This window comes from Synchiropus splendidus, chromosome 2 (genome assembly GCF_027744825.2).
Source record: "Synchiropus splendidus isolate RoL2022-P1 chromosome 2, RoL_Sspl_1.0, whole genome shotgun sequence".
NCBI classification, from domain to species: domain Eukaryota; kingdom Metazoa; phylum Chordata; class Actinopteri; order Syngnathiformes; family Callionymidae; genus Synchiropus; species Synchiropus splendidus.
In genome coordinates, this window is record NC_071335.1 from 29,897,501 (window position 1) to 29,922,639 (window position 25,139).

A 25,139-nucleotide genomic window follows, 5' to 3' on the forward strand; every position below is an offset into this window, starting at 1 on the left:
GTAATGGCGTATTTAAGCACAGTATATGTTGCCCAACCATCTGCTTGTAGCCTCATTGGAAACAGGTGCTTGAAACCCAAAACACCCTGGATACCCGAGTAGATTTAACTTATTGAAAGTAAATGGCATAACTTTATTTAATTAAATTGTCATCTAACTCTTTTTATATATGCATATTATATGTCGCGCAAACCCGAACTAGCCTTCACCCTAAATTTCAATACTTTTAAATATAAAATAATCATCATAAAATGTATTACTATCATAATAGAATTAAGTTGCATGATGTGCAAAGCGCAATATTTTGTGATGTTTTTTGTTTTGTTATTTTTTTTTCAATATTTTTTTTTTTCCACCAGCAAATCTCATGGATGCTGTGGTGATGGCATCACATTAATATCATGCATTAATATCATGCATTGCAACATTCATAAATCGAATAAAAATCAACGCTTTAAAGTCCCAGCCCTGATTTTAAACCATAAACATTGATAACATTTCATAAAACACACACGACTGGGCTGCCTGACTGGCATACTGGTGACATTTTCATTTGACCAGCAGGATGTTGTCTGAAGGTGGAGAGTGCCGCTCATGGACATAAGTCCCTTCATCTTTTTCGTGGTTAAACCTGGGAAAGACCTTTCAACAAGAGGGTGTTGTTGGCCACACTGGGTTTGTCAAAGGTGAGTTGACTGTCATTAAGGTTTCCTCAAATATTGCCTCTGCAGTCCTTTGTCATCATAAAGCTTTCAACGTACAGAAATCTTCAGTTAACCAGCGCTCAGTCCTGGTCGGGGCTGTCATTGGGCGAGAGGGAGAATTCTTTAAATAGATTTATTGACGCTGCCTTTTATCGGGTTTCTCTGCATTGTGGTTATTGTTATGACTTGCGGCTCATAAAGTGTTGAGTACGTTTGTTTTTTACTTATACTTGCAGGGTACAGAAGCGCAAGAGGCTTTCGTTGTTTTATTTTTCACTTATTACGCCATTTGCGTGTTTAAAATTAAAGTGGATTTATCAGCCTGAAGTGACGTTTGCTATGAGCTCGCTTGGAAAAAACAAATAAAATGGTCCTCAATTTCAGGAGCGACTCCATTTAATCTGGTGTTTACTGGCACGTCGATTTTTTTTTTTTTTTTAGGCTCATTAATCAGAGGCAACATTTAGAAACGCATCAAATCTCATTACAAACAGAACACCCCGCCCTTGTTCTGTTCATTACGAGCACTGACAAATGCGCCAGAAAGCCAAGTGCTAATTGGAAATGACAGAAAAAGCGGTGAGCAGGATTGGTTGTGACAGCCAGCAGCTTGATGAATGGGTCAGGGGGGGTGGGGGGCTGCTGGTGGGAGAGACAGTAGCTGTCATTTTTCAAGATTTAAATATTACCACAAGTTGTTTTTGTTCTCCTCTTAAAACCATCTCCAAGTTTGGGGTCAACTTGTGGGAGGTAGCCCTGCAGCCGACACACCGACGCAGGGAAATGTTCCAGTCAACCTGACACCCCTGTGTCCTGATACTCACTCTCACACCCCGGTCGGTCCTGAGGGCGTGGCCTGTTCACTGCGGCCGTTTTTTGTTACACGCCCCAGCGTGGAACTGACTATGAGCCTTCACTACAGCTCGCTTAAAACTTCCGGATCCGTAACGTAATCTCTGGGGCAGCTGAACTGAGCCAAAGAGTATGTGGCGTTTAACAGAAAGACTGAGTCAGCACACAATTAGTTTGCGCCGGCAAATGTTGCTTTGTCCTTAGCTTTCTTTTACGCCGCACTGCAGCAGAGAAGATGCTTCCAGAATCATCTCTTCCCTTGCCATTTCCCAAAAATCCATTGGGTTTGAGGTCTGAGCATCACTTCCTCAAGAATGAGACGTGTAACTACAACCAATCCTCATGGTGCCTTCTTCCCTCCTTGGTGGAAAAAGAACTGAAGATACTGGAACCCCTCCATGTGAGGACGGCTCTCATCTCCAACCATGTCGGGACGTCTTTCACAGCTGAGCACGACAGACTTAAAGGAGCCGATCTTCATCTTCTTCTTCCTCTGATCTATGTTGAACAAGTTGAAATTTTATTCCCAGATTTTACACAATTCTCTTGTGTCCACATAACTGCATAAAATGCTAGTTAGCACTTTAGCAACTGCAAAACAAAGTACACAACCAAGCTGGCGACTGTGGAATGATAATGTTATTGCAGCTCATTTGTATGTCAGACATGCTCTAACAGGCTTCTTCATTGGTTCACATCTAAGCCAGAGGAAACTGTGACAATGAATTAAGGCCCCGCAGTTCTCTCTCTCTGTCTTCATTTTAAACTGAGAAGGAATATAGCCAGACTCCCCCAAAAAATTACACAACAGAAGACATTTGGATTCTTAGAAAAAGTACTTTTATATTACATTTTAACCAGGAAATGTACTCCGAACACAAAGCAGGAAACAAATGGAAAGCAGAGCGTTTTTGTATTTTTACAGCAATTACTTGTCAGTAATGTTTCCTTATGGCTCTGGGCTGTGCAGTGTCATGTGACAACGTGGCCTTTCTTTTGGGAAAAGGATCTAAACTTGCTGAGCTCAGCAGTTCTGCTTGTAGTTGGTATTAACAGACAGCCTCACATGTAGCTTCCATGTCCTTTGAACACACACTCCTCCTATCGCTCATTATTTAGCTGTTGGTTCAAACCAATGATTTTAATTCATCGCCATTCAACACGAAACATCCACTAAATACACGAAAGCTGAAAAAACATTTGCAGTTAATTTGCACAAGCGCTTTTAAGCAAACACTGTTTACTTAACTTCTTTCATCCCCGCTTGTTTTCCTGTGTGTTCCTGGTTAGTGTTAGCACAAGGTTTGTCCATCATGTGGCAGACAGCGTTGTTTAAAGCAATATTATCAACATATATTCCCCCGGTACACTTCTTCAGCTCTGAAATAAATTCACTTTTAAGAAGCCTAGGCTTCATTTTCTCGTCCCAGAATGCCCTGAGGTGGGCAGAGCTGCTTTTGATGGGAAGGTGCTGAAATTTGTCTATATTTAACCGAGGACCAACTCACAGAGCGAGTACTCGGTATCGTGTGATCTCAGCATGCCAGAATGCTTCCTGCATACGAGCGTTTGATTTCATGTCGTGTTGCATTAGAAGTCCGAGCTGCGCCCTTGGATCGCTCAAGTGTGGTTGAGTCAGGGGTCCTGGGAGCAGATAAGCAGGTTTTGGAACATATCGCTTGACCTAAATTCTGATCACACTGTTTCTGACTCGGTTGTTCGACGCCATTTTGTTTCGATCACTTGTGACGGAAGGTATTGGGGGTGTAAATATATATATCTCTTTATCAGTTTAGCCACGATCTTCAGTTCTGTTATCAAAATGGATGAACCAGACTGGCCAGAAGTCGGGTGCAATTTCACAACTCAAAACCTAAAAAGCCATTTTATGTGGTAGGCAAGAGCTACATTATAATTACGTACAGTTGAAATGAAATCCAGAAGTAATTTAAAGTATGCCAAAAACAAGACGCCGACAAAGCATGTGGATGTGTCAAAGCATTGGTGAAGGTGCAGGTGAAGGGAACGTGGACGGATGTTTGTGCTTCAAGACCAGGCGTCGGTGGTGGACATTGTTTGTGTAGGGTTTCCACCAGGATTCTTTGAAACTGTGGAACAAAACGGAGAACAATAGAGAAGCAAAGAAGCAGATGCCAAAGCCTTGACATTGACTGAATATTTGCTGATATTGGATTTTTCCTACCAAGGAATGCCACCGTTTGAGTTGGAAATATTGATTGAATTTCACACCCTTGAGCCTGTGTGTGTCATACAGTACCATGTGAGCAAGTTAATATTACACAGTTGGGGGTGATGTGACAGTTCGGCCTGAAAAGTGTGACTGGCCAATAGCAACATGAACATTAAGCTCGTAACTGTTGTGTCTTTGGATCTGTTATTTCAAATGTCAGCGCGATACAACACAAGACTTCTATGGCCGCAAGCCTTCGGGAGTGTCACCCAAACTGACGGGTTTTTTTTCACCGCAACTTGGTGCTCTGCGAAGAAGAAAAAGCCAAAACTGCAGAATGTGCTTCTGTCTCCTCTGATTGGTCACTTGTGCAGACAGCGGAGGCGCAGTGACACTTCGATGCCGGAAGGTTACGAGACAAAGCCAAACAGAGGCTGGAGGAAGAGGCCCACTGTCCCCAGGACGCACACAGTCACAAACACCCAGAGGAAGATTCTGTCAATCACCATGGCGACGTACTTCCAGTCGTCCTCCACCTGTGACAAAAAAAAAGAGACTAAAACTGGTGAAAAAAACACCCATGTTACAGAAGCAGCAAACTGAAAGTTTGGTTGAAGACCAAACAGAATGTTTGCGGTTGAGAAATGATCACAGTGACGGCTGATTCCAACCTCTGTTTTCATAACAAAGGCTCCGTAGAGAGCGATCACCCACTGTGTGGAGAAGCGAGGGCGAGAAGAGGGAGAGCAGCTCACAGCCAGAATTACAGTTGAGGTAACTGACACTACTGTTAACTCCTGCAGCATGATTTCCTTCCCAAGAGCCGGAAGTGTTTTTCTTTCCTTCATAAATGCGTAATGCAACAAGCATGTATGCTGTGCCTCAGAAGCTACTGGGTTATTTCGAGTTTGCAAACTCCATCACGCTCTACCGTCAACGTGAAGGTCGAGTGAACTTGTGACTCTCACAGACTGCTGTCTGAAGTTGGCGAATTCCAATGTGAAACACCTAGAAGTTTTGCACACCATAAATTATTACCATAAAATGTCCTTTAGCCATTTGTTCCCGGTTTCACTCTGATGAACCCAAAGAATGTGTGGGAGGTTTTGAAGTTTGAAGGAAATAGAACAAATTCGACCCTGTCTATTGTTCACAGGTTGTTTTCTTGGGAGTGTGTGGGCCAGTACTGTGCGCAGCTCCTTCCTACCAATGTACTGGCTCTCTCTCCTCTGTACAGGTCCAAACCATCTCCATCTAGCCTCTCTGACTTGGTCTCCTAAACACCTGGCCACATCTGCTACCTCCAGCTCTGCCTCCTGTCTTTTCCTCAGTGCCACTGTCTCCAAACCATACAACATTGCTGGCCTCACCACCCTTTTGTACACCTTCCCTTTCATCCTTGCCGACACCCTTTTGTCACACATCACACCTGACACTTTTCTCTAATTATTCCATCCTGCCTGCACCCACTTCTTCACCTCTTTGTCACACAAGACCAACATGAGGTTTCATTTAAGTTCATCGAAGCCAGATGTTGATGGGCTTGTGAGGCTTCATAGAACAGTGTCCTCACTGTCAGAGCTCAGTAGATGGCACTCACTACTTTAAAATCTTTGGCTTAGAACAATGATTTTAATGAAATGTCACATCATTTTAAATTGAAAGAGCCACCTGTTGAGCTTTGAAAATGAGGACATGTTTCATGAAGCTTCATCAGGAGATTTCTTATGAGATCTTAAACTCAGGATAACTTTTTCACAAAGCTTCAGTGGCCCATCACATGAGTGCTGGCTATTTTCAAGTGGAATTTTGACGCCGGAGTGAGGCATCTACGTTGGATGTTGAGGCAAAGGTATGAACATGGACTCAAATGTTGTTGCTCTTTGTGACATTCCCAAAAGAAGGGTTGGATATAGGACATGCAGGGAGAGACGACCATAGACTCTCTGCTTCAATATTACTTGGTATATATGGCACCTGATGTGGCTATGCTCTGTGCACCATAGCCAGCAGAACGAAAGGAGCACCACACCATGACTTAACCCAAACCCCGACCTGACTTGGTTTTAGGTGATGTGCTGCCCACGTGTCAGGATATGCCGCGGAACTGAACGCCTAATGCAACAACATCACTTTGGCAACGCTCAGGAATGCACGAGTCCACTTTAAAATAGTCCCACAATAGTCGCAATATTATAAGCGACAATGTGTTGTCTTTAAAACTTTAGGGGGCAAAACATCTGACATGCAACGTGGAAGGCAATGGGGACAAAAGTCCACTTTAAAATACTCGCTATTCAAGCAAGAATGTGTTGGTCAGTGAGCTGTGGAAATTCAAGAAGCAGATGACTACGAGCAGCTGACCTGCCAGCTAATCTGAATCTTAGCTTAAACAATCTGGTTTATCGATAGTCTGAAGTCTACAACAACGTAAAAACAATGTCCATATAATTTTATGCTTAACAAGCCTGCCATGTTTTGTTTCCCAAACAATGATCATAGGCACCTCTTTGGCCTTGTTGCGGCTCCTCATGTTCTCAGCGATGTACTTGACACTCTCGACAGCCTGCTTGACTTCAGGCGACAGCACCGAAAAGGCCACGACCGAGTTGATGCTCTGCAGACTCATCTGTCGTGTCATGTTTCCCGTGTCTGTTGTCTCGATCGTTTCTCTGGAATGGTGAAAGGAGCACTTCTTCCCAGAGCAGCGCTCCATGGACGACAGCTTGCTGTCTCCAAATTCCAGGGAATTGAGAGATCCTGCAGCTACCTGCTGAAAGCACAACCGGAATGACATATCAGACGGGGCAGCTGCCGCACAAGACATATCCGCTCTTGTCACGTATTAGTGCAACACCTAAACAGGAGCACACTTTCCTTGACAGGTTTGTTATCCGATGGCGCCATGATAGATTCAGGTTACTATATATATATATATATATATATATATATATATTCCAGTCTGAGGATCGTGGGTCCTGTCTATTTTAGGACAGACAGTGTAATCTACTTTAAAGTTCTTCAGTGCAGCCTTGTCATGTGTATCAATCTAAAATCCATGTAGTGCAAAAGTCTATCACATTCCACCCTTTGCACACTCTCTTCTTCAACTCCTTTCATCTCATCTATTTTCACTCCGCGTATCTTCCTCCTGCTGCTTGTTTTAGTTGAGAGGATGAACTGATCTAGTCGTTCCACACCCTTCTCCAAGTGTTTTCCGATGAGCGGACTTTAACGTTGCATAGATGCTGTCGTGCTTTGAAATGACAGATTTTTGTGTCAGACTCGTAAAAATTGAGGACACAAGTTTAAGACAGCTACAATAACTTAGGAAGCAAAATCGTTTTGGCAGTGAAGTTGCCTTGACAGCAAGGCTGGGCGACTGATAAAAAAAACTGTCAGTGATGGGTTTGAAACATTTTGAAGTGCTCACACACGCCAATCACAATTTTGTCAAAGCTCTGACAGTCGAGTGAAGAACCTATCTCGGAAATCCACACTTCACCGATGGACTCAAATACCCTGATTTCAGGTTTTAAAAAAATAAAACTGCTGAAAATAAGACTATTGCATGAATATATTTCTATATTTCAGGTGATTTGTTTTGCTGCAGGTAACGCTCAGACAAATACATACAAATCTTAAATCTTATTTTTTGTTTTGAAAATCATTCCACTCCTGTCCAGTTATTATATGACAGAAGAATCCAAGCTTGGAAGAGAAAGTGCCACCTATTGACCCTTAAAGGATGAAGAATTAGAATCACATCTCGATTTGTTTCATGTTTCTTGCTTCGGACATGAATCATCCAAAACACTTTGGACACTTCACTCCAAGTTTGTTTTGATAGGTCTGAATCGTGGCAGTAATGTGACTCCATACAATTTTTTTTCAACGCCGTAATTGTTGGGTTCTGCTCATTGGAAGGTCTTGAAGTTGCGGTGTGGTTGTGTAGCTCTTGGCGTCGAAGGCTTACCTGCATCAAACTGTTCTTCCTCTTCTTCCCTCCTTTCCCTCCTCCGCCTCCTCCTCCCCCTCCAGCTCCGCCTGCCTCCCCACTGCTGTCCAACCCCCCAGCTTTGCCGTCGGCATCAATCGGTCTCCGCATCAACATGAACCTCGGCAGCACTTTGAGAAACACTGTGCGTACCCAGCACGGCATGGTGTGGGTCATGGGCGTGCGGTAATGCACGTTGAGCACAAACACTGTGATGACAATGCTGAGCGTGACGAAGATCATGGTGAAGAGCAGGTATTCTCCGATCAGAGGGATGACCAGAGACGTAGAGGGGATGGTCTCAGTGATAACCAGCAGGAACACAGTGAGGGAGAGCAGGACGGAGATACAGAGCGTGACCTTCTCTCCACAGTCGGACGGGAGATAGAAAACCAGCACCGTGAGGAAAGAGATGAGGAGGCAGGGGATGATGAGGTTGATGGTGTAGAAGAGTGGCAGGCGCCGGATGTAGAAAGAGTAAGTGATGTCTGTGTAGATTTCCTCGCAGCAGTTGTATTTGATATCATGCTTGTAGCCCGGAGCGTCGATGATTTCCCACTCGCCACTTTCCCAGAAATCCTTGAGGTTCACCTGGTGATGGAAACATCAAGAGCTCAGTTTGAGTGCAAAATCTGAAATCAGCATATAGATGGATTTGCTTTGTTTGGCACCACAACACGGTCAGGATATACGGTAGGGGCCAAGAAAAAAATAGGGGCGAAAATTCATAAAACAAAAAGCTGTCTAAGAAAAAAAAAAAAAACGCATGAATATAAATAATTACCTCATGAATCTATTTCTAAATGACTACTTTGGCCTTTCGTAAGTATTCCTGAGGCAAAGGTTAATGAACATGCAGATATTTGTGAAACTAAAGGACATAAAACATAGGTTCCACGACTTAAGCTCCGACAAAGGAGTAAATGGCTTTATTTGGGCGGCTATGTTTCGATACTGCAGGCTTCCTTGACAATGCTGAGCTGGCAGCAGTGAAGCGAAGGATTACAGGCTTGGAGAGTATTTATTTAAAGTGACACTTTTTTACTTTTAAGCCAGGCTAGATCATGGCCGTGGTATTATATTTTAAGCTCCTTACGAGTGTGAAAGTTCACATTTTTTCTTCATGGCTTGTGACTGGGAGGTGTCCCGCCGTGTGTTAATATTAATGTGTGGCTTTAAAGTGAGGCACGTCTTTGTGGTAAAAGTGCCACGGGAAATCAAGAATCTGGATTTCCAGAGTTTGTCGACCCCTGCGCACCACAATATTCTGATTTATTTACGAAAGATTTGGCAACACAGCTTTTGCTAAGTGCCCTCTCTGGCACTTCTAACTTTTCAGACTTCTGAGTGTTTAAAATGTTGCTCTACGTCAGACTCTTATGCGGCTCTTCACCAAATAAGCCGCCAAACTGGCTGCGATTTCAGTCAACTTGCTATTGAGATGATCATTTTATACAGGGAATAAGCCAAAAAAGTAACAGCTATTCCGGGGAAATGTCAAAATATTGTTCAAAGACTTTGACTCCCCCCCGGCATGTTCAATGCCAATGTGAGTCGCGGTCCTAAGACTTCCGTCATCAGATCCACGATTTACATGACTCATGTAAATCATTGGTGTGAGAACCTGCTACAGGCAGTGAATATGTGATGTCACATGCAAGTCCATGTGAGGCATTGAAGTCACATAGCTAACATTGGAACATTCCCATGCGACCCTCGTCTGACCATTATCCTCCATCTTTGTCTTTACTTCTTTAATTTCCCATAGAACAATTGAAAAAAAATTCATACAAATATACCAATTTAATAAAAAATTGTTGCATAGTGCATTCGACCCCGCGTAGAAATGTGATTCATCATTACGTCAGTATTAGTTCAGTCAACATAAAATATACAACTAGCTTCAGATCGCTTTTTTTGGAAAAAAAAAAAAAAAAAAAAAAAAAAAAAAAAAAAATATATATATATATATATATATATATATATATATATATGTAGAATGTTTGCATTCATTGCTGCTGTCAGTACCCAGGATAAAGCCAGAACAGAAATGTTACCGACAAAAAGAAGGATGGTGTTTAAAAATGGAAAAATACTACCAGATAGCGGGAACTTTTACAACAAAATAGACCCCTTCCAGACAACCCCTTATCCTACGTAGAGGTCAACACTGCCAATGCTGAATCATGGCTGGTAAATTCAGATTTGGGTCTGACGTCTATAATATGCGCATGTCACTGTCTCCAAAAGGACATAGATTGTTTGTGAAAAGGTCGTCATCTATTTTACAGATGAATGAACATTAAAAAAATTGGGGGAGATTTCTTTTTTTCAAGGAGGTAGCAGGTGCGTTTGCAGTCAAAATGTCATCCCAGCCTGGTCTTTTGAAATGAACGGCTCTCCTGAAACAACCAGAAACCCCTTCTCTGCACGCTCTCCCTTATTTTATTTTGCAGCTGACATTATAATAAAGATGTATGAGTCACAACCCAATAAAGCCACCAGCCACAGCTTCCTGCAGAGCAACAGAAGGAGTGGAACGCTTTTTCACAATGAAGCGCCACTTAAATGACAGCAGCAACACGCATGCAGAAGCTCATTTGTTTACGGATCACGTAAGTATACTTCAGCTCGGTCATAGACACTGACCTTGGACCCGATGAGCACCAAGTCAATCTTCGCTTTGTCATAAGTCCAGGAGCCGAACTTCATGGAGCAGTTCTGATAGTCGAAGGGGAAGTAGGTGATGTCCATGGGGCAGGAAGATTTGAAAATGGCCGGGGGCACCCACGTGATGGTGCCGTCGAATTTGAGCAGCGCTTTGGTTTTGTCCTCCACCAGGAAGTCGCCGACGGCACTGGATGCATGGTGTGTGTGGGGAGAGTCAAGGGAGTTTGACACAGAGAAACGGTGAACGATGAACACGAAGGAAAACAAGACAATAGAACTTGTTAGTACTGAGATTTGAATGAGCGCTAAACTCACACTTCATCAATGTAAAAGTATGTATCAAACGTAGAGGAAATGGGTCCATCCTTCTTTACAAGAGATTAAGCTACATGACCCAAAACACCGGGTTGGAATTCCCCCTGATTTTAGCTTCATATGCTTTTAGTTTTGCCTCGCCACTTCCTGTTCTGTGCTGATCTCAATCTCCATTGACCGCCTTCCGGCTGCAAACAGCAACTGGTTTACAACATAGACAAAAAAAAGGTCAGAAATCAGAACTGCAACTGATGGTCTCCCGCTCACTTGTTGTAGAGAACAATGTCGGGTCTCCAGATCTTGTTGGATGGAACTCGGATGAACTCTATCCCGTCGAACTCCACCGGCTTCCACTGCAGCTTGTAGTCGTTCCATATCTGGGATGATTGAAATGAACTGTATCAGCTGTTGCAAAACCTCAGCTCTTGTGTATCACTGCCTTCAAACTGACTCGCTTCAGCGGAAACCCTTGTGTTTACTGACTCCTTGTACAGCACTTGACCTGCTTTACCCTGCACCACCCCATTATTCACGCACACGCTGATGTCAGTGGGCTTGGAATACACAAATACCAAAGCTCATGACCTCACATGAGAGTCGAGGATTTTTGTTTTCTGTCCTAAGAAAGATTATTATAGGAACAATCGCCTGTGTTGATAAAAGGGTTGGAATAAAACTCGATACCAAATCAGAACCCACCACTGAGTCCCGCCACAACAAGAACCCTTGATGTTTCAAAGCCAGTTACAACTACTGCCAAGTTAAAATGGCAACATGTCACTGGTGAACTGTGTTTGTTCAGGTGTAGACAGTATGTTTTTTTTTCTTTTCCTTGGGCTTATAAGCCAGAAAAGGTTACTTTGACAACAACTGTTCATATAGGAAGTCATCTTTAAAATCCCCACAATAAACTTAGATTAGATAAATTGCCATTCAACTGAAAAGTGGTTTGAGTGTACAAAAAAAAATTCAAAACACTTAACACTAGAAATAAAGAAAACGCTTCACAAAGCTGTTTGTTGATCACAGCTAATCCTATAGTCATGAATAAATGCTGTTTTAACTTCGATAAACAGACAAGATGAATGAATCTCTGTTTTCATCTGCTGTTCGTCGAGGTAGTGACATATTTCAGCGAACAAATAAAGCGATTTTCTTCGACATCTGTGAGTGATGAGGCTCTGAGGACGGATTATTCCGTCAACAAACCTGCGGGTAAAATTTCAGTACCCATGGAATCCATTACTCTTGGCTATTTGCATGCCATTCAAGAGGAACTCATTCATTAGCGAGGCAGATTAATACCCAGTTATGACCCGAGAGCGGTTTAATTCACCACTTCATGCTACACTAGCTTCGCTCATTTATCACCACGGGGAATCCACAATATGCAGGGATGAGATTCTAAATGGGACGAGCTGTAATGTATGGCTTTACTCAGATGGAGAGTGGAAATGTCTTTTTAATGAAACCCTCCAAATAAACCTTTATTTTAAGAGATACTTGGGTCGGACATTTATATTTGTGTGAAGCACTGACGAACCCCTCCTCGATCCGCCAGCTTTTCTACGTCCATCAGTGACAGCACTGTTGACACGGCGCCTCATTTGCGAGACCATGTTGAGCCGCTGAACCAGTGCAAACCTTAGAAGGTCTATTTAAATGTCACAGCTGCATTTAAGTCCATTCAAAACAATGTGGTAGAGTGACCAGTCAACACCACGTAGCTTCCTGGATCAATGGAGCACAATCTAAGAATGAAAACCGGAGCGAGGAGAGAAGGCTGTTCATTTGAGGAATGAGGTCAGAGAGGTTAGGTGAAGGCTGGAGAGCAGTGTCAGGAGCGCGTGACTGCTCATAATGCCAGTATTGATTCGCATTCGCAGATCGCTGGGATTTTATTTGCATTTTTAGTGTTAGATTTCTGTGATTCTTGAACACAGATATGGAGAGGTGACAACACACACCCACATGATCCACAGGCAGCTTGTGTATTCTTCTTTATTAGGGTTTTAACTCTCAAACACTAGCCCAAATAGTACACGTCCTTCCTTCCTTTCCAAGGCCCAATGGTGACATTTCTTTGGGTTTGTTCCCACACACAACATGTACTTACATGTCTGAGCCACAGATTGGTCTCCATGATTTGATTCACCTCATCCTGCAGAGAAGATCGAGGAACGTTCACTTGAGCCACAATGACAGCAGTATTTCTGAGATTTTATGTAGTATCTTGCAACAAAATGGTCATCCAGCTGTGTGCACAGTGAAGGATTAGTCAGGATTTTTTTTTTTGTTCCATAATCAGGTCAGAAATGAAACAAGACCCATTAGTGCTTAATCTGAGGACTTCCATCCCATACAGACACCACAGACCAGCAGGAGTTTCTGAGTCATTTTTGTGACCTACAGCAAGTAATACTGTCCTCACAGCGAAGGCCACATACATGAGTCCAAAATCTGAGTTTTGACCAGCGTTCCATTTGTTTAGAGATGGAAGTTTTCTCTTCACTCACCTCTCCTCTCAGCAAGAAAAATAGTATACTTAAAGTGCCTTTTATCAAGTACACTCGATTGATAAAGTATTGCAAGTATACTCCAGACAAGACGAGATAGTAGTAGTTTACTACGAAGTATACTAATTTTATACTTCTTATGACTAAACTGGAATATTTTATGTCCAGTAAAGTACAATCTGAAGTATTCAGCAAGTGTACAAGAAGTATGTGTGTTTGATATATACTTCAAATCTGCATTACATCTGCAATGTATTTTCCAACATCATGTTAATTGTTAAAAAAATTTAAAAAAAAAACATCCACCTCATCCAAATGAGTACACGTTCACCGCAGAGGTGTCTATAGTTGGCTAGGATCATCGCACTAGTTCATTCTTGTTCCAGTAGCCCACACCACTTTACATATCAACTATGATTGATGGTCGTGGTGGCTAGATGAGGTATCATGAAACAGTATTGCAGGGTTGATGAAACAGTGTCCTGATTTTCAGAGGCCACTAGATGGCGCTCTTGGTTTAGAAATGATGCAAGGTTTCATTGATTTAGTTGTTACAGCACTGTTTACAGCAGACAGCGCCATCTGGTGGCCTCTGAGAACCAGTACACAGTTTCATGAAACCTCATCTACCCTTCAATACTGTGTAATGAAACATCTACCCATCATTGATGGCAGATGGTCACACTCACAGTGGCAAACTATGACTAAGTAATTCAATGAAAGTACTACTCAATAACTCTCAAATACTAACAAAACAATATCGGTGTCTACGTGACTTTTCTACAACCATTCACCCACTCCCATAATCCATTGCACAGTTTGCTTCTGGCTCGCCTCAATAATATTTTATGATATATATATATATATATATATATATATATATATATATATATATATATATATATAACTTCTAAGTATATTTTTGCTTTGTTTGCTGCCTTTTACATGGGACGGCGAAATGTTTAAGCAATGAGAGGCAAAGGCATAAATGTGTGTCACAAACTTACAACTTTGACCAGCTGCGAGATGGAAAGCTCGAACTCCACGCTGACGGGATCAGAGACGTTCTCCACCGGTCGGATGAACTGATTGTATCGTCTGAACAGCTTCCTGAACAGTCGGTCCTCTGCCTTGGAGGAGAAGCAATCTGAGGCACGACAGGAAGAGATGTGTGTTAAAACCAAAATGGTCTATGCAACAAACGTGAACAGAATATATGTCATGTAATTCATCATTCTTTCATCTTTTTTTTGTTTTCTGGCGATGGGTAGATGAGGTTTCATGAAACAGTGTCCTGATTGTCAGAGGCCATCAGATGGCACTGTGTACAGTAAAATGTTTGGACCTGAAGAACTAACCTCACATAATTTCTAAACCAAACACACACCCTGCAATACTGTTTCATGATGCCTCATCTACCCATCTCTTGTGTTTTCCCTCTATTATGAGTGTGGCTCAAGTGTGGCCGCTCCTCTTCTCCCTTCTACTTTTTTTTGTCAAATCCGAAGATGGAAAGATTAAAGCATACAAACAAAAGAAAATGCATTTTTATTTTTATTGTTTCCAGTCTTTTCAATTCAATTGTTCATTTTTTTGTTTGTTTCTTTGTTTTTTTTATTTATTAATTTCAAAAATAAATAAATTATTTGTGTTTTTATATTGTTATGAAACAAAAAAATGAAAGCACAAAACATACGCAGGTTTCGCTCTCGGTTCTTTTTTTTTCACGTTTTTGTTACAAAATTCTTATATAATGAAAGAGCAAAACACATACAGATTTGTTCCACATTTAGAAAAACCAAGCAGCAAGTGAAACCAGACTGATAAAATTATCTTTAAGTCATTGGGCTGGTTCAAATGGGATCACTGAACCGTCCACTGACATTCCCATTCCTCCTCTCTCAGGGTGCACACTCATCATGATATTCCGAAGACATCTGCGCCGCGCTGACCTTTGACACTCTGCAGCGCTCATTCTCTGAGAATATCTATTTCTGGTTACTTCACTCTACCGTAAGATGTTTTCCATTAGCTCCGGAGTCTAAATCAACCTGCAGCAGGCGACACCGTGACATTCATTCCGATTTCCCACCAGTTTAATATTCCCACACGATCTCCCACTCGACAACGGGAAGACAACAGCAACTGCATTGAAATATGGAATTGAATACTTGAATAACTGAGAGTTAATTCAGCCGTTTTCAGGTTGTTCTGTTCCCATAATGTGACAATTGTTGTCAGGTTATAGTGAGCTAGCAACGCCGAAGGCCCGCGCCTGCACTGGTTTGGTGGGAGTTCAGCGTATTCCCTTTTTTTATTATGCGTTACCATAAATTCTGTACTATAGAGCACATTGGAATATTCGTCACACTCACCAAATTTAACAATGAAAATAGATCTTGTTCATACATAAGCCACACCGGTCAATAAGCTGTGGGTGCAGTGCACTATCTGCACTGTAGAAAAGTCAGTGGTGCTTAAAAATTCACAAGGATCACTTCTTAACTAGTTTTGAAAACGGGGTCCAGCATGGAGACTGACTCATGAAACAAACTCACGGACGAAGCAATTTTCTGAGCTTGAATCTTGAACTCCTCATATCACATTAAAGCGGTTAAAATGCGTTGTTTACGCCCACATGTCTGAAGTTCCGATACCACAGCAGGTCTCAGCTGCTGCTTCTCGTCTCTGGTCCTCCAGGAGATCGGCTCTAGGGGCGGAGCTGTGGACATGCAGGCGAAAACAAGGCTCAATATGTTGGCTGCATGACACTTCTTAGCCTGTAAAAATCCATACATTAGCAACATTGTTGTATAAGCCACAGGGTTCAGAGCAGGAGAAAAACAGTAGCAGCTAGTCTGGAAATTACGGGAATTATTGTCTTCAATGTTTGCGGATAATCTGAAGACAAACAGACTCCGACAGCCAACGAAAATTAAAAATCCATTTTCAAGTAAAATGCTTTTAAAAAAGAAGCGAAAAGATTTTTTCAAGGCGATGAACAAACATCCGATCAAATTAAAATAACGGCTGTGTTTCATAAGCCATAAACAAACATGACGGGAATTTGACAGTGAGTCTATTTTATGACGGATGTCTGGCTTTGAAGTTTGGGAATAATAACGGCAGGCGAGGGCGACGTCAGATGAGAGAGAGGCAGAGGTAACTGACTGCACTGAGGAATTTACATTTCAATAACAACTTAAGGCTCTTGTTGGCGGGACACAGCACTGCTAAATATAGAGAGGCCATGACTCCGCTGCTTTCCTCTGCCAGCAAATGACTTATGTCAAGAAGGTCTTTGGGATTTTTTAAAAATAAAAGTTGCCCTCTAAACAACAAAGCGTGAATCCACGCTCGACAATTTTTAGGCAGATACAGACTGTTGTGTCATTTCTTTTCAAAGGGAAGCGAATCAAAGAAAGTTCCCCACACAGTTTGCTGCCCCACGGCAGCTGAGTCATGGCAGTTAGCAGTGTCGATGAAGATATAATCACCTACTCCTCCTCCTTCTTTGAGTCTTTATAGGCGCCACGCAGAGGCCCCCACTCACTGCTGTGCAACACTCTCTATTAATATCTGGATCAATGGTTTGATCTGCAGAAGTGCATTCGATAGCGTCGAGTTTTAGATGTTAATTTTATGCAAAAATTATATTTTTACAGAGTTGACTTCAAAAGAATCATCTAAATCTTCTTGTCGACCACTGTGCTTCTTGTCGGAGTTGCAGTGGTCTTAACCTTTTTGATCTCGGGGCCCACCTTTCCCAGAACAGAGGACCGGGTCCCATTCAAGTAACAGTACTGTTTCATTACTCTTGATTTCATTTGTGATTAATGACCGTATTTAATCTACTTACATGTAAAAAAAAAAAAAAAAACTTGTGAAATGACATGAAACCACATGATCATTGCAAAGATATTGTAAGTCATATTCATCACATTTACGAAAGAAAGAAAGAACTGTTGAGAAAATTAGAAAAACAGAATAAAATTCTGAATAATATATATTTATCATAAAAAATGTCAAAATATCATAAAATAAAAATAATATATTTTATTTGAACTCCATAGAAGTTGTACGTAAAGTGTAATAGAAAGTATCGCCAACTGCTTTTATGAACAGTTTTTACTGTTGGGCGTCCGGCATCACTTTCCTTATCATCTTTTTCTTTTCAAGAACTTCTCCATAGTTGCTAACTATCACAGATTTGCAGGTGTCAAGTCAATTCAGTGACACACTACTGCCACTATATGTGGCTAATGTATTAAAACTCTCTCACAGCCCTCGCAACTCAGAGGTGTAAAACAAGAAACACTTTTAGCGGCCCTCTGGAACAGAAGTGGGCATTTAAATTTCCTGAGGGGCCAGGTTATAGGTTGTTGAGAGGGAGCGGAGCGGGGCCGAACGGAGGGTAAGAGAAAACTGAAAATAAAAACCAAGTGATGACAGCATGTGAGATTATGAAATGGTGCTTTAAAAATGCACAGAACATGTCGGTTTGATGTGTTTTATTTTATTTAAACCATATTCCATTTAAAGATTCTCAATCTACTTTAAGGGACGGAAAAGGCGAACAATAAAGAGAGTTAATCAAACAAGAAAGTAGTGTTTCAGTTGCATCATAACAAATGAAAAACAATTCACAAGACAAAAATGTCAGAGAGAAAAACAATGTCAGTTTCATAGTTTTACTCTGACTCCACGGGGGCCACATAAATACAGTCAAAGGGTCACATTTGGCCCCTAGGCTGCACTTTGCCCAGGTCTGCTGTACAAGGTGCTTGCGGCCCGACAACAGGCCCTGGCCGTATGGTTAAGAGTCACTTCTCTGACTTCAACTGACTCGCACCCTGCTCGCTCCTCTCCACCAGTTCCACCCTGTCTGCACTCTCTTCTTCACCTCCAGTTTTTAAAAATGAAGATTTTTTTTTGTTTTTTTTCTCCAAAGGCCTACAGCTGGCACTTCACATGTTATTTAATTTGAATGATTCACATGGAGCCATCTGTTTCAGCCAGAAAAAAAGATGCCTGATGATGCTTCATCACCATTATCTTGAAAAATATTTCAAACCAAAATACTTCAGGAATCAATGTTGCCTGCAGTGGCACTCCAGCATGTGCCAGATGTCAACTAGCAACAGAGCCATTTAACAACACAGTGATAAGTTCATCCAAAAAAAAAAAAAAAAAAAGAAGCGATTTAACAGAATTATGTGTAATTATTCGGTCGTAAACGTTGTATAAGGAAAGCATAGCGCCCCCTCATCCGGGGCTCCTCTCGCACATGCTTGGATGTGTTTTTCACTGGCACTAATAACAGATCCAATGATGACAGAATTCCCCTCCACCCACACAATAAAATGCATGACAGTTTCAAGCTGCTCCTCGGATCAACACATGCTAGAAACAAAAGAAGAGCTTGACATGTTTTTTTTTTTGTTGTTGTTTTTTTTCTGCAAGCCTTTAAACAAGCTTATTTGTTAACAAAAAACACACGATTAACTGAATTATGACCCAAAAATCCTTCATCCAAAAATGCAGAGGCTTGATGTAGAAAAGTGCTCAGAGAGCGCAGACCTCCACCGGACCCCACACATTACCTCACTACCTTTATCTCAACTATGTTGGTTTAGAAATATCATGAGGTCTCATTGAATTTGTTCAAGTCCAAACATTTTACAGCACACAGTGCCATCTGGTGGCCTCTGAAAATCAGGACACTGTTTCATGAAACCTCACTATACATTACTACTCATACACAACCACTCAAGTCAACGTCAACATTGACAAAGCTAAGAGTCTGAAGAGATAAGACCGTCACCCGCAGGAGTAGAAAAAGACCAGGGCCATGCTGTTTGTGTGACGTACCACACTAAACTATAGTAAAACAGTCCATGAACATAATAAACCTACAAGCTCAGAGAAACGTAATGTTCATACCTCTCTTGTGATTGTTATTTCCTTAAAATATCACATCATGTCATGAAAACAGCATAGCAATATATCGCGATATAGTCCAGTACTTGTTTTCTAGACGCCACACGATCTTATCAAGGCACCAAAAACCCAAACTTACACAAGATTTTAGCGACAAATAAAATAAAAAAGGTGATGAATTCTAAACTTAACTTCATGATGTGACAATAACAGCACAAAACAATTTTTTTCGCGGCAGTTTCTATTAAAGCCAATGACAAAACATTGCCCTCTTCATGATTTTGCACGAGCAATGGTGTTTGAAGTTCATTCTAGGTCAGAGGCACGAGACCTGAATGTACTAAATCACACAGAATTCAATTATTCATGTTTGCATGCCGAATCCGACGAAACTCACTCAGAAAGTGAGTTACCTCTAAAACACAGATCCCGAGAGATATTTGATGCACTCAGGACGTGAGATGGAGGTCAGGGCAAACGTGAAAACCAGAGATGGTTGTCAGGAGCACGATGGAGAGAGAAGGATGAGGAGGAGCCAGAAGGCCAAATCGGTGAGTGATGGAGAAAAGGAGGGCATTTTATGGAGCGTCTGAGAGGAAACTACGTGAGAGCCTTTTTAGCCTTGGTGCTCCCTGAGTGCTCGGATGCTTTCAAATCGGGGAGGGAGGAAGATGGAGCGCAATAGCAAGAGAAGGATAACCACTTTCAACCTGAAGGATGTAAAGCTAGGCTACGGATGAGCTTCACACACGCCTTGGTTTCAAGCACAGGCTGTTGAATTACGAGAAACAAACAACTTATTTCAGCATAGATAATTCTCTTTGGCTGATGTTGGAATCACAGACCGCCTCAAAGTACATGCAAGTGGATCCACGTGACAAGTGTTGTCACAGTGGATTAGAAAAAAAAAATTAAATTTAAAATTTTACATTTATTTTAAATTCTTTTTTATTATTTCAGTCACGTGACACCATTTTCAACAAAAGTAGAAGAAAATCACCGAAGCCATGTACCGCTAGAGGTCTTCAGGAATATAAAATGAAAAAAATGGAGAAAAAGAGAAAAAGCCTCGTATCAACACTAGAGTAACAAAGCTTACATCATGTAGAAATGGTGTGGATGTTGGAAAAGCAAACGCAAATGAACAAATGCAAATTGTATTTGAATGAAAGGGAGCGCTGTACTCATACATTGCAACGGTGAGGTCGTATGGGATAAAAAAAAATATATATATATATATATATATGATGCTTCATGAAACAGTTTCCTCATTTGCATTGCTCAGTAGGTGGCACACTTTCTTTTAAAAATACCTCAGGTTTCATTAAAATGGTTGTTCAAAGTCCAGAATTTTAGAGCACAGAGCGGCATCTGGTGGGCACTGAAAATAAGGACACTGTTTCATGAAGCCTTTTAAGATGAAACATCTCCTGAGATTGAAAGGAAACAGAGAAGATGGAAGCCACGGTGAGACAATTGTATCCCAAGAATAAAAGTTAAAAAATATATTTACCTACCTAAATTACATGAAAGCATATATGATACAAAAACCTCACAACTATACACACAAGGTTGTGGGGGCAGAGGATACATGGCTCTCCTCGTCCTTACGGATATAATCTCTCCACCTCAACATGGAGGAGCCGCAACCAACAAAACGTTCATGATGTTCCTAGGAATAAGCCCCTGCTTCAAGAGGGGAGGTTTTAGTGCTTGGATGTCCTGTTCTATAGTGACAACAGATATATAAGCCAAGTGTCTGCTGTGATAAAGAATCTGTTGTCCATCTACATGCAGAGACATTTACCTGCAATGTAGATTTCTAAACTCATCTACACAGAGGGAAGTGACAACTGCAACAAGGTACTTGTCTTTGAGAGGACCAGCTTGGTCGCCTGGGTGAGACTCAAAGTAAAGCTGCTGTTTCTCCACTCTGTGAGGTGTTGCTCGATGATTTCCAGGAACCTTTTTTAGATGCCTCCTTTTACTCGCTTTGTGGAGACTGTTGGAGCTGGAGACTAAAATGTAGCCATGAATAAGCAAAAACTCAGTAAAACTCTGAGCTGAATGTTGCCACAAGAAAGCCATAAGACTCTGTCTCTTTAGTAAGGCATGTTAAAATGCACTTACTATCCTGTTTGTTACATTCCATCGTGCGCTTTGCTCCATGTCGGTACATTAGCAAATAGTTTAGATTGTGGTTGTAACATCCCTTCGTTTTCTATAGGTGTAGGAGGGAAGCTGGAGCAAGTGGAAGCATGTGGCTTAACACTGGGATTGGAAAGAAGGGAACTAAGACGACAGGGAGTCAGAGGAGGGAGTTAGCTGGCTGTGCAGGAATGCATGAGACAGGTGCGCCACGGTGAGTCTCCAGCTTCAAATTTGTGTGCGTCACTCCAATAGACTTTTATTCTGGAACATGTAAAATGGTTTATGACATTCACAGAACACAGCACATGTCCGAGTATCCCCAAGGCCTCCGCTGTGAGAGCAGGGTTCGACTAAATATTTAAAAAGTCATTATTCCAGACCACTCGAAGGTCTAAATGGTGCGGGTTTTCTCTGTCATTTGTCCTTGGATTTTTCAGTCACGTGCTGGGATCCACGAGTCGTCTGAAAGTGCATGAAGGAAATAAGACGCAAAACAAGATGACAACGCGTGAGACATTCTCCTCAGTCAACGCTCCTCCACGGTGCCCTCCTGTGCTGTGTAACTAGAGTCCAAGCCCAGAGTCCACACACACATGCGGTGTTCAGTTCAATTCCGGGATCATCACTCATGCGTTCCGTTACATTCAAAGTCAGTTTCAATGATGAGCGGCCACATCAAGGGATGACCTACACGCAGAAACCACACATCAGCACATGCTCACTTCACGCTATCCATCAAGAGCTCGCATTGTTTGCACACTCTCACAAGTTAATGCAAATATTGTATGTTTTGCCTGTTGCGTGTACACAGCGCAGATGAGCTGATACGTTATAAGCTCATGTGCAGCGCTAAAACACACATCTGTATTGAATCATTCACTGAACAAATATATTCTGTGCATACACTGAAGTTGTCCAAAAACCAAACCACTGGAGGTATATGGACACAGAAGCTGGCTTTTGTGGGAAGCCCCTTAGGTTTCCAGCAAGTATTCCATTCCACATAGCTGCACTACTTTCATTCTGTCAAGATAAGAGGCGTACGAGATGACGTACGGATCAGCTATCAACTGGGTGTGAATTCATTGGTGCTGTCGCACAGTTGAGACAAAAACTTTTATTAAATAAATTAAAAACAAGAACCTCTGCCAAGCAACTCATTTACATCCACGTTGTACTCTTTTATGAACCAATATTATTGCCCAACATGTATTTTGTATGTATAATTTGTTATTTTTTTTTAGCATTTTACATGTTGTTGATTGCAATGACTTAAACGGGACAGTAGGTGGTAGCATTCTGTGAAGCCTCAGCAAGAACCGGATTTGCAGTTAAGTTGGACAAAGTATTCTTCAAATGACTGAAGATACGTAATATACAAATACTCTTGATGGTTAAGCAAACAGTAGTGGTTGAACAGTGTTCCTGGGCTGATGAAACAGTGTCCACTAGAAGGCGCTCTTTAGAAATGATGTGAGGTTCTATTGAATTCGTTGTTGCAAGTTCAAACATTTTACAGCAGACAGTGCCATCTGGTGGCCTCTGAACGTCAGGACACTGTTTCATGAAACCACCCTTCAATACTGCGTCGTGAAACCTTCACTAGCATCAGTAGCAATAGTTTTTTTTTTCTTGTTTTTTTATTTGCCAGTCTGACGGAGAGAAAAGTTGTGTGACATACAATGCGTGGAGAAAAGCCATCAGAACTGCATGAGCCGCCTTTGCCACTTCAATACACAAGGTCTTTGATCAAGCGTCTATCAGAGCCAGTGGCAAACAAAGCCGCTCCAGACGCCACACACGCAGCATGTGTTCCGACTGATAAATCCTAAAAGAGTCTATCAGCAGCCTGGCATCAATCTGATAGCCGTGATTCACGCCCTCCCAGCCAAATGTTTACGTTACGGCTTTGAAATGCCACGGCGTAATTACAGTCGCCGCATCCCTTCCTGCGCGTGGCTCCGGGTCAGACGCTGCTGCAGCGGTCACTGATTAACTCCTGCTGTGCATTCGATTATCGCAAATCCACCAGTTGCCCCCCTCCAACCCCCCCCCCCCCCCCCTTTTTTTAATACATTTTACCAAGTGCTTGATCTTTCGTTTAAACTGCTTTTTATTTACTTTAAATGCCAAAAAGTGACCTTTTTTGCCATTTGTTTTGATTTGCTTTAGCCCGAATCGACCAGGTGACCTTTCCCCGAGTGTGTTCAAATTCTTGGTCGGTGCAACATAGGTTACGCAGTAAAGCTTGTACACCTTAGAACACCACCATGTATTTTGCTTAAATGAATTGTGAAACAATATCTACATTACATTTTCGCAGTGTAATCGTGAGACGCGCTGACGTCATGGTGTTGCTGATTTTTACTTTTTGTATTCCGTAAAAAAGCTAAGCATTGCGCTGGCCAACAATTGGCATACGGCTACGGCAGGGTGACGGGGAGGGGCATGGTGACGACCAAATTCAAGATGCTCATACCGTGTCAGAATGTTTCAAACAAAAGTAGCAGAGTTGATGAGTTTGAGGATTCTAATTTTTATTATTTAATATTGTCCGCAAAAAGTGCGTAAATATATGTACGTAAAGATATGCTAGGTGGCTTTGAATTACTAGTTCAACGAGGATGTTCAAGATAATAAACAAAGTGCGCCCTCTAACGGAATATAAAGTTACTACAAAATATGCTTGGAAAAAATAAACAGATTAACTGTTCTTAATATTTGAAAAGTCGGCAACATCAGCAGTAAAATATGAGTGATAGAAAAATGTAAGCGGATATATACATATATTTTTTTTTTATAATAAACTAGACTCATTTCACAATCAAACTCTGCGCCTCTGTGTCGCTCCATATATACGAGACGTATTTTCCGTCTATTCCTGTCGGGAGTTTATTTTTACCTGAGTGAAACACCTGGGGCGAAGCGCAGTTTATTCCGTCATAAAAGGAGGCAGATTTCCAGATTAAACAAACAATGAGATAATGAGTTTTTCACCCAAAGCTACGAGCCCCCCAAAAAAGTCTTGAGTGAGTCAAATTCTATTCAAGTTCCCTTGATTCAAGGGTATTAACTCCCCGCAGAAATCCCAATATTATACACAACGTTATCTCCGCAGCAAAACCACGCAGCTGTCAACAGAAACAACACATTCTCATCGAGCTGCAGAGGAATAAGGCTCCAGCCTCAAAGCAGCATTTGCGTTTCTCACGCATGTAGTTGCCCCAGTTAACACCTCCTGGATAGTTGCCTTCACTTTCCCTCCCAGGTCTGTCATTATTAGACGGTGAACTTGCCCAGTACAAAGTACTTTAAGTTGGGATGTTTGCAGCGCGTTTGCGCTTTTACGCACGCAACTACGCGGGGGACGGACACACACACTACTCGCCGTCTCAAAACAGTTTCCTTCCGCTTGAGTCCAGCCTGAATTACTTTTGCTCACCTCGGACGGTGAAACCAACGAGCGTCAGCAACAGCAGCGTCCATGTGTCCGTCGGCGGCAGCATCTCCGTCGCGCGTCCGACAGCGGTCGAGGTGGCGTCGGAGTGAATAACGGTCTGCGCACGTCTTGTCTGTCTCCAGATTCCGCCTTGTTGATCTGATCCCAACTTGACTCCGTCCCTCCCCTGTGAGGCGAGCGCTCTCAGCAGGAGCGTCTACCCACACCCACTGGCGGGGGAGGAAAGCCAACCCACCCAGACACTTTCTTCCATCTGGACCTCTGAGTGACGGAGGAAAAACCACACAAATCATCGTGGAGCTGTGTTTGTAAAGTGTGGATGCACCATCACATAAACGCTTTA

General features: G+C 42.0%; 1 protein-coding gene across 2 annotated transcripts; it reads right to left on the minus strand.

The window, feature by feature from the left end:
* Positions 1-2,398: 2,398 nt before the first annotated feature.
* LOC128753365 (neuronal acetylcholine receptor subunit alpha-3-like) lies at positions 2,399-25,000 on the minus strand. Of its 2 annotated transcripts, none has more exons than XM_053854991.1 (8): positions 24,779-25,000; positions 14,253-14,392; positions 12,846-12,890; positions 10,997-11,106; positions 10,394-10,601; positions 7,724-8,335; positions 6,254-6,517; positions 2,399-4,283 (listed from the first exon to the last, which is right to left on the minus strand). In XM_053854991.1, exons 1-8 carry the CDS (start codon positions 24,840-24,842, stop codon positions 4,158-4,160), a joined length of 1,569 nt encoding a protein of 522 aa, XP_053710966.1. In that variant the 5' UTR covers positions 24,843-25,000; the 3' UTR covers positions 2,399-4,157. The 2 variants fall into 2 exon arrangements, with proteins under 2 accessions (XP_053710966.1, XP_053710964.1); XM_053854989.1 differs by having other exon boundaries at positions 6,254-6,520.
* Positions 25,001-25,139: the final 139 nt, after the last annotated feature.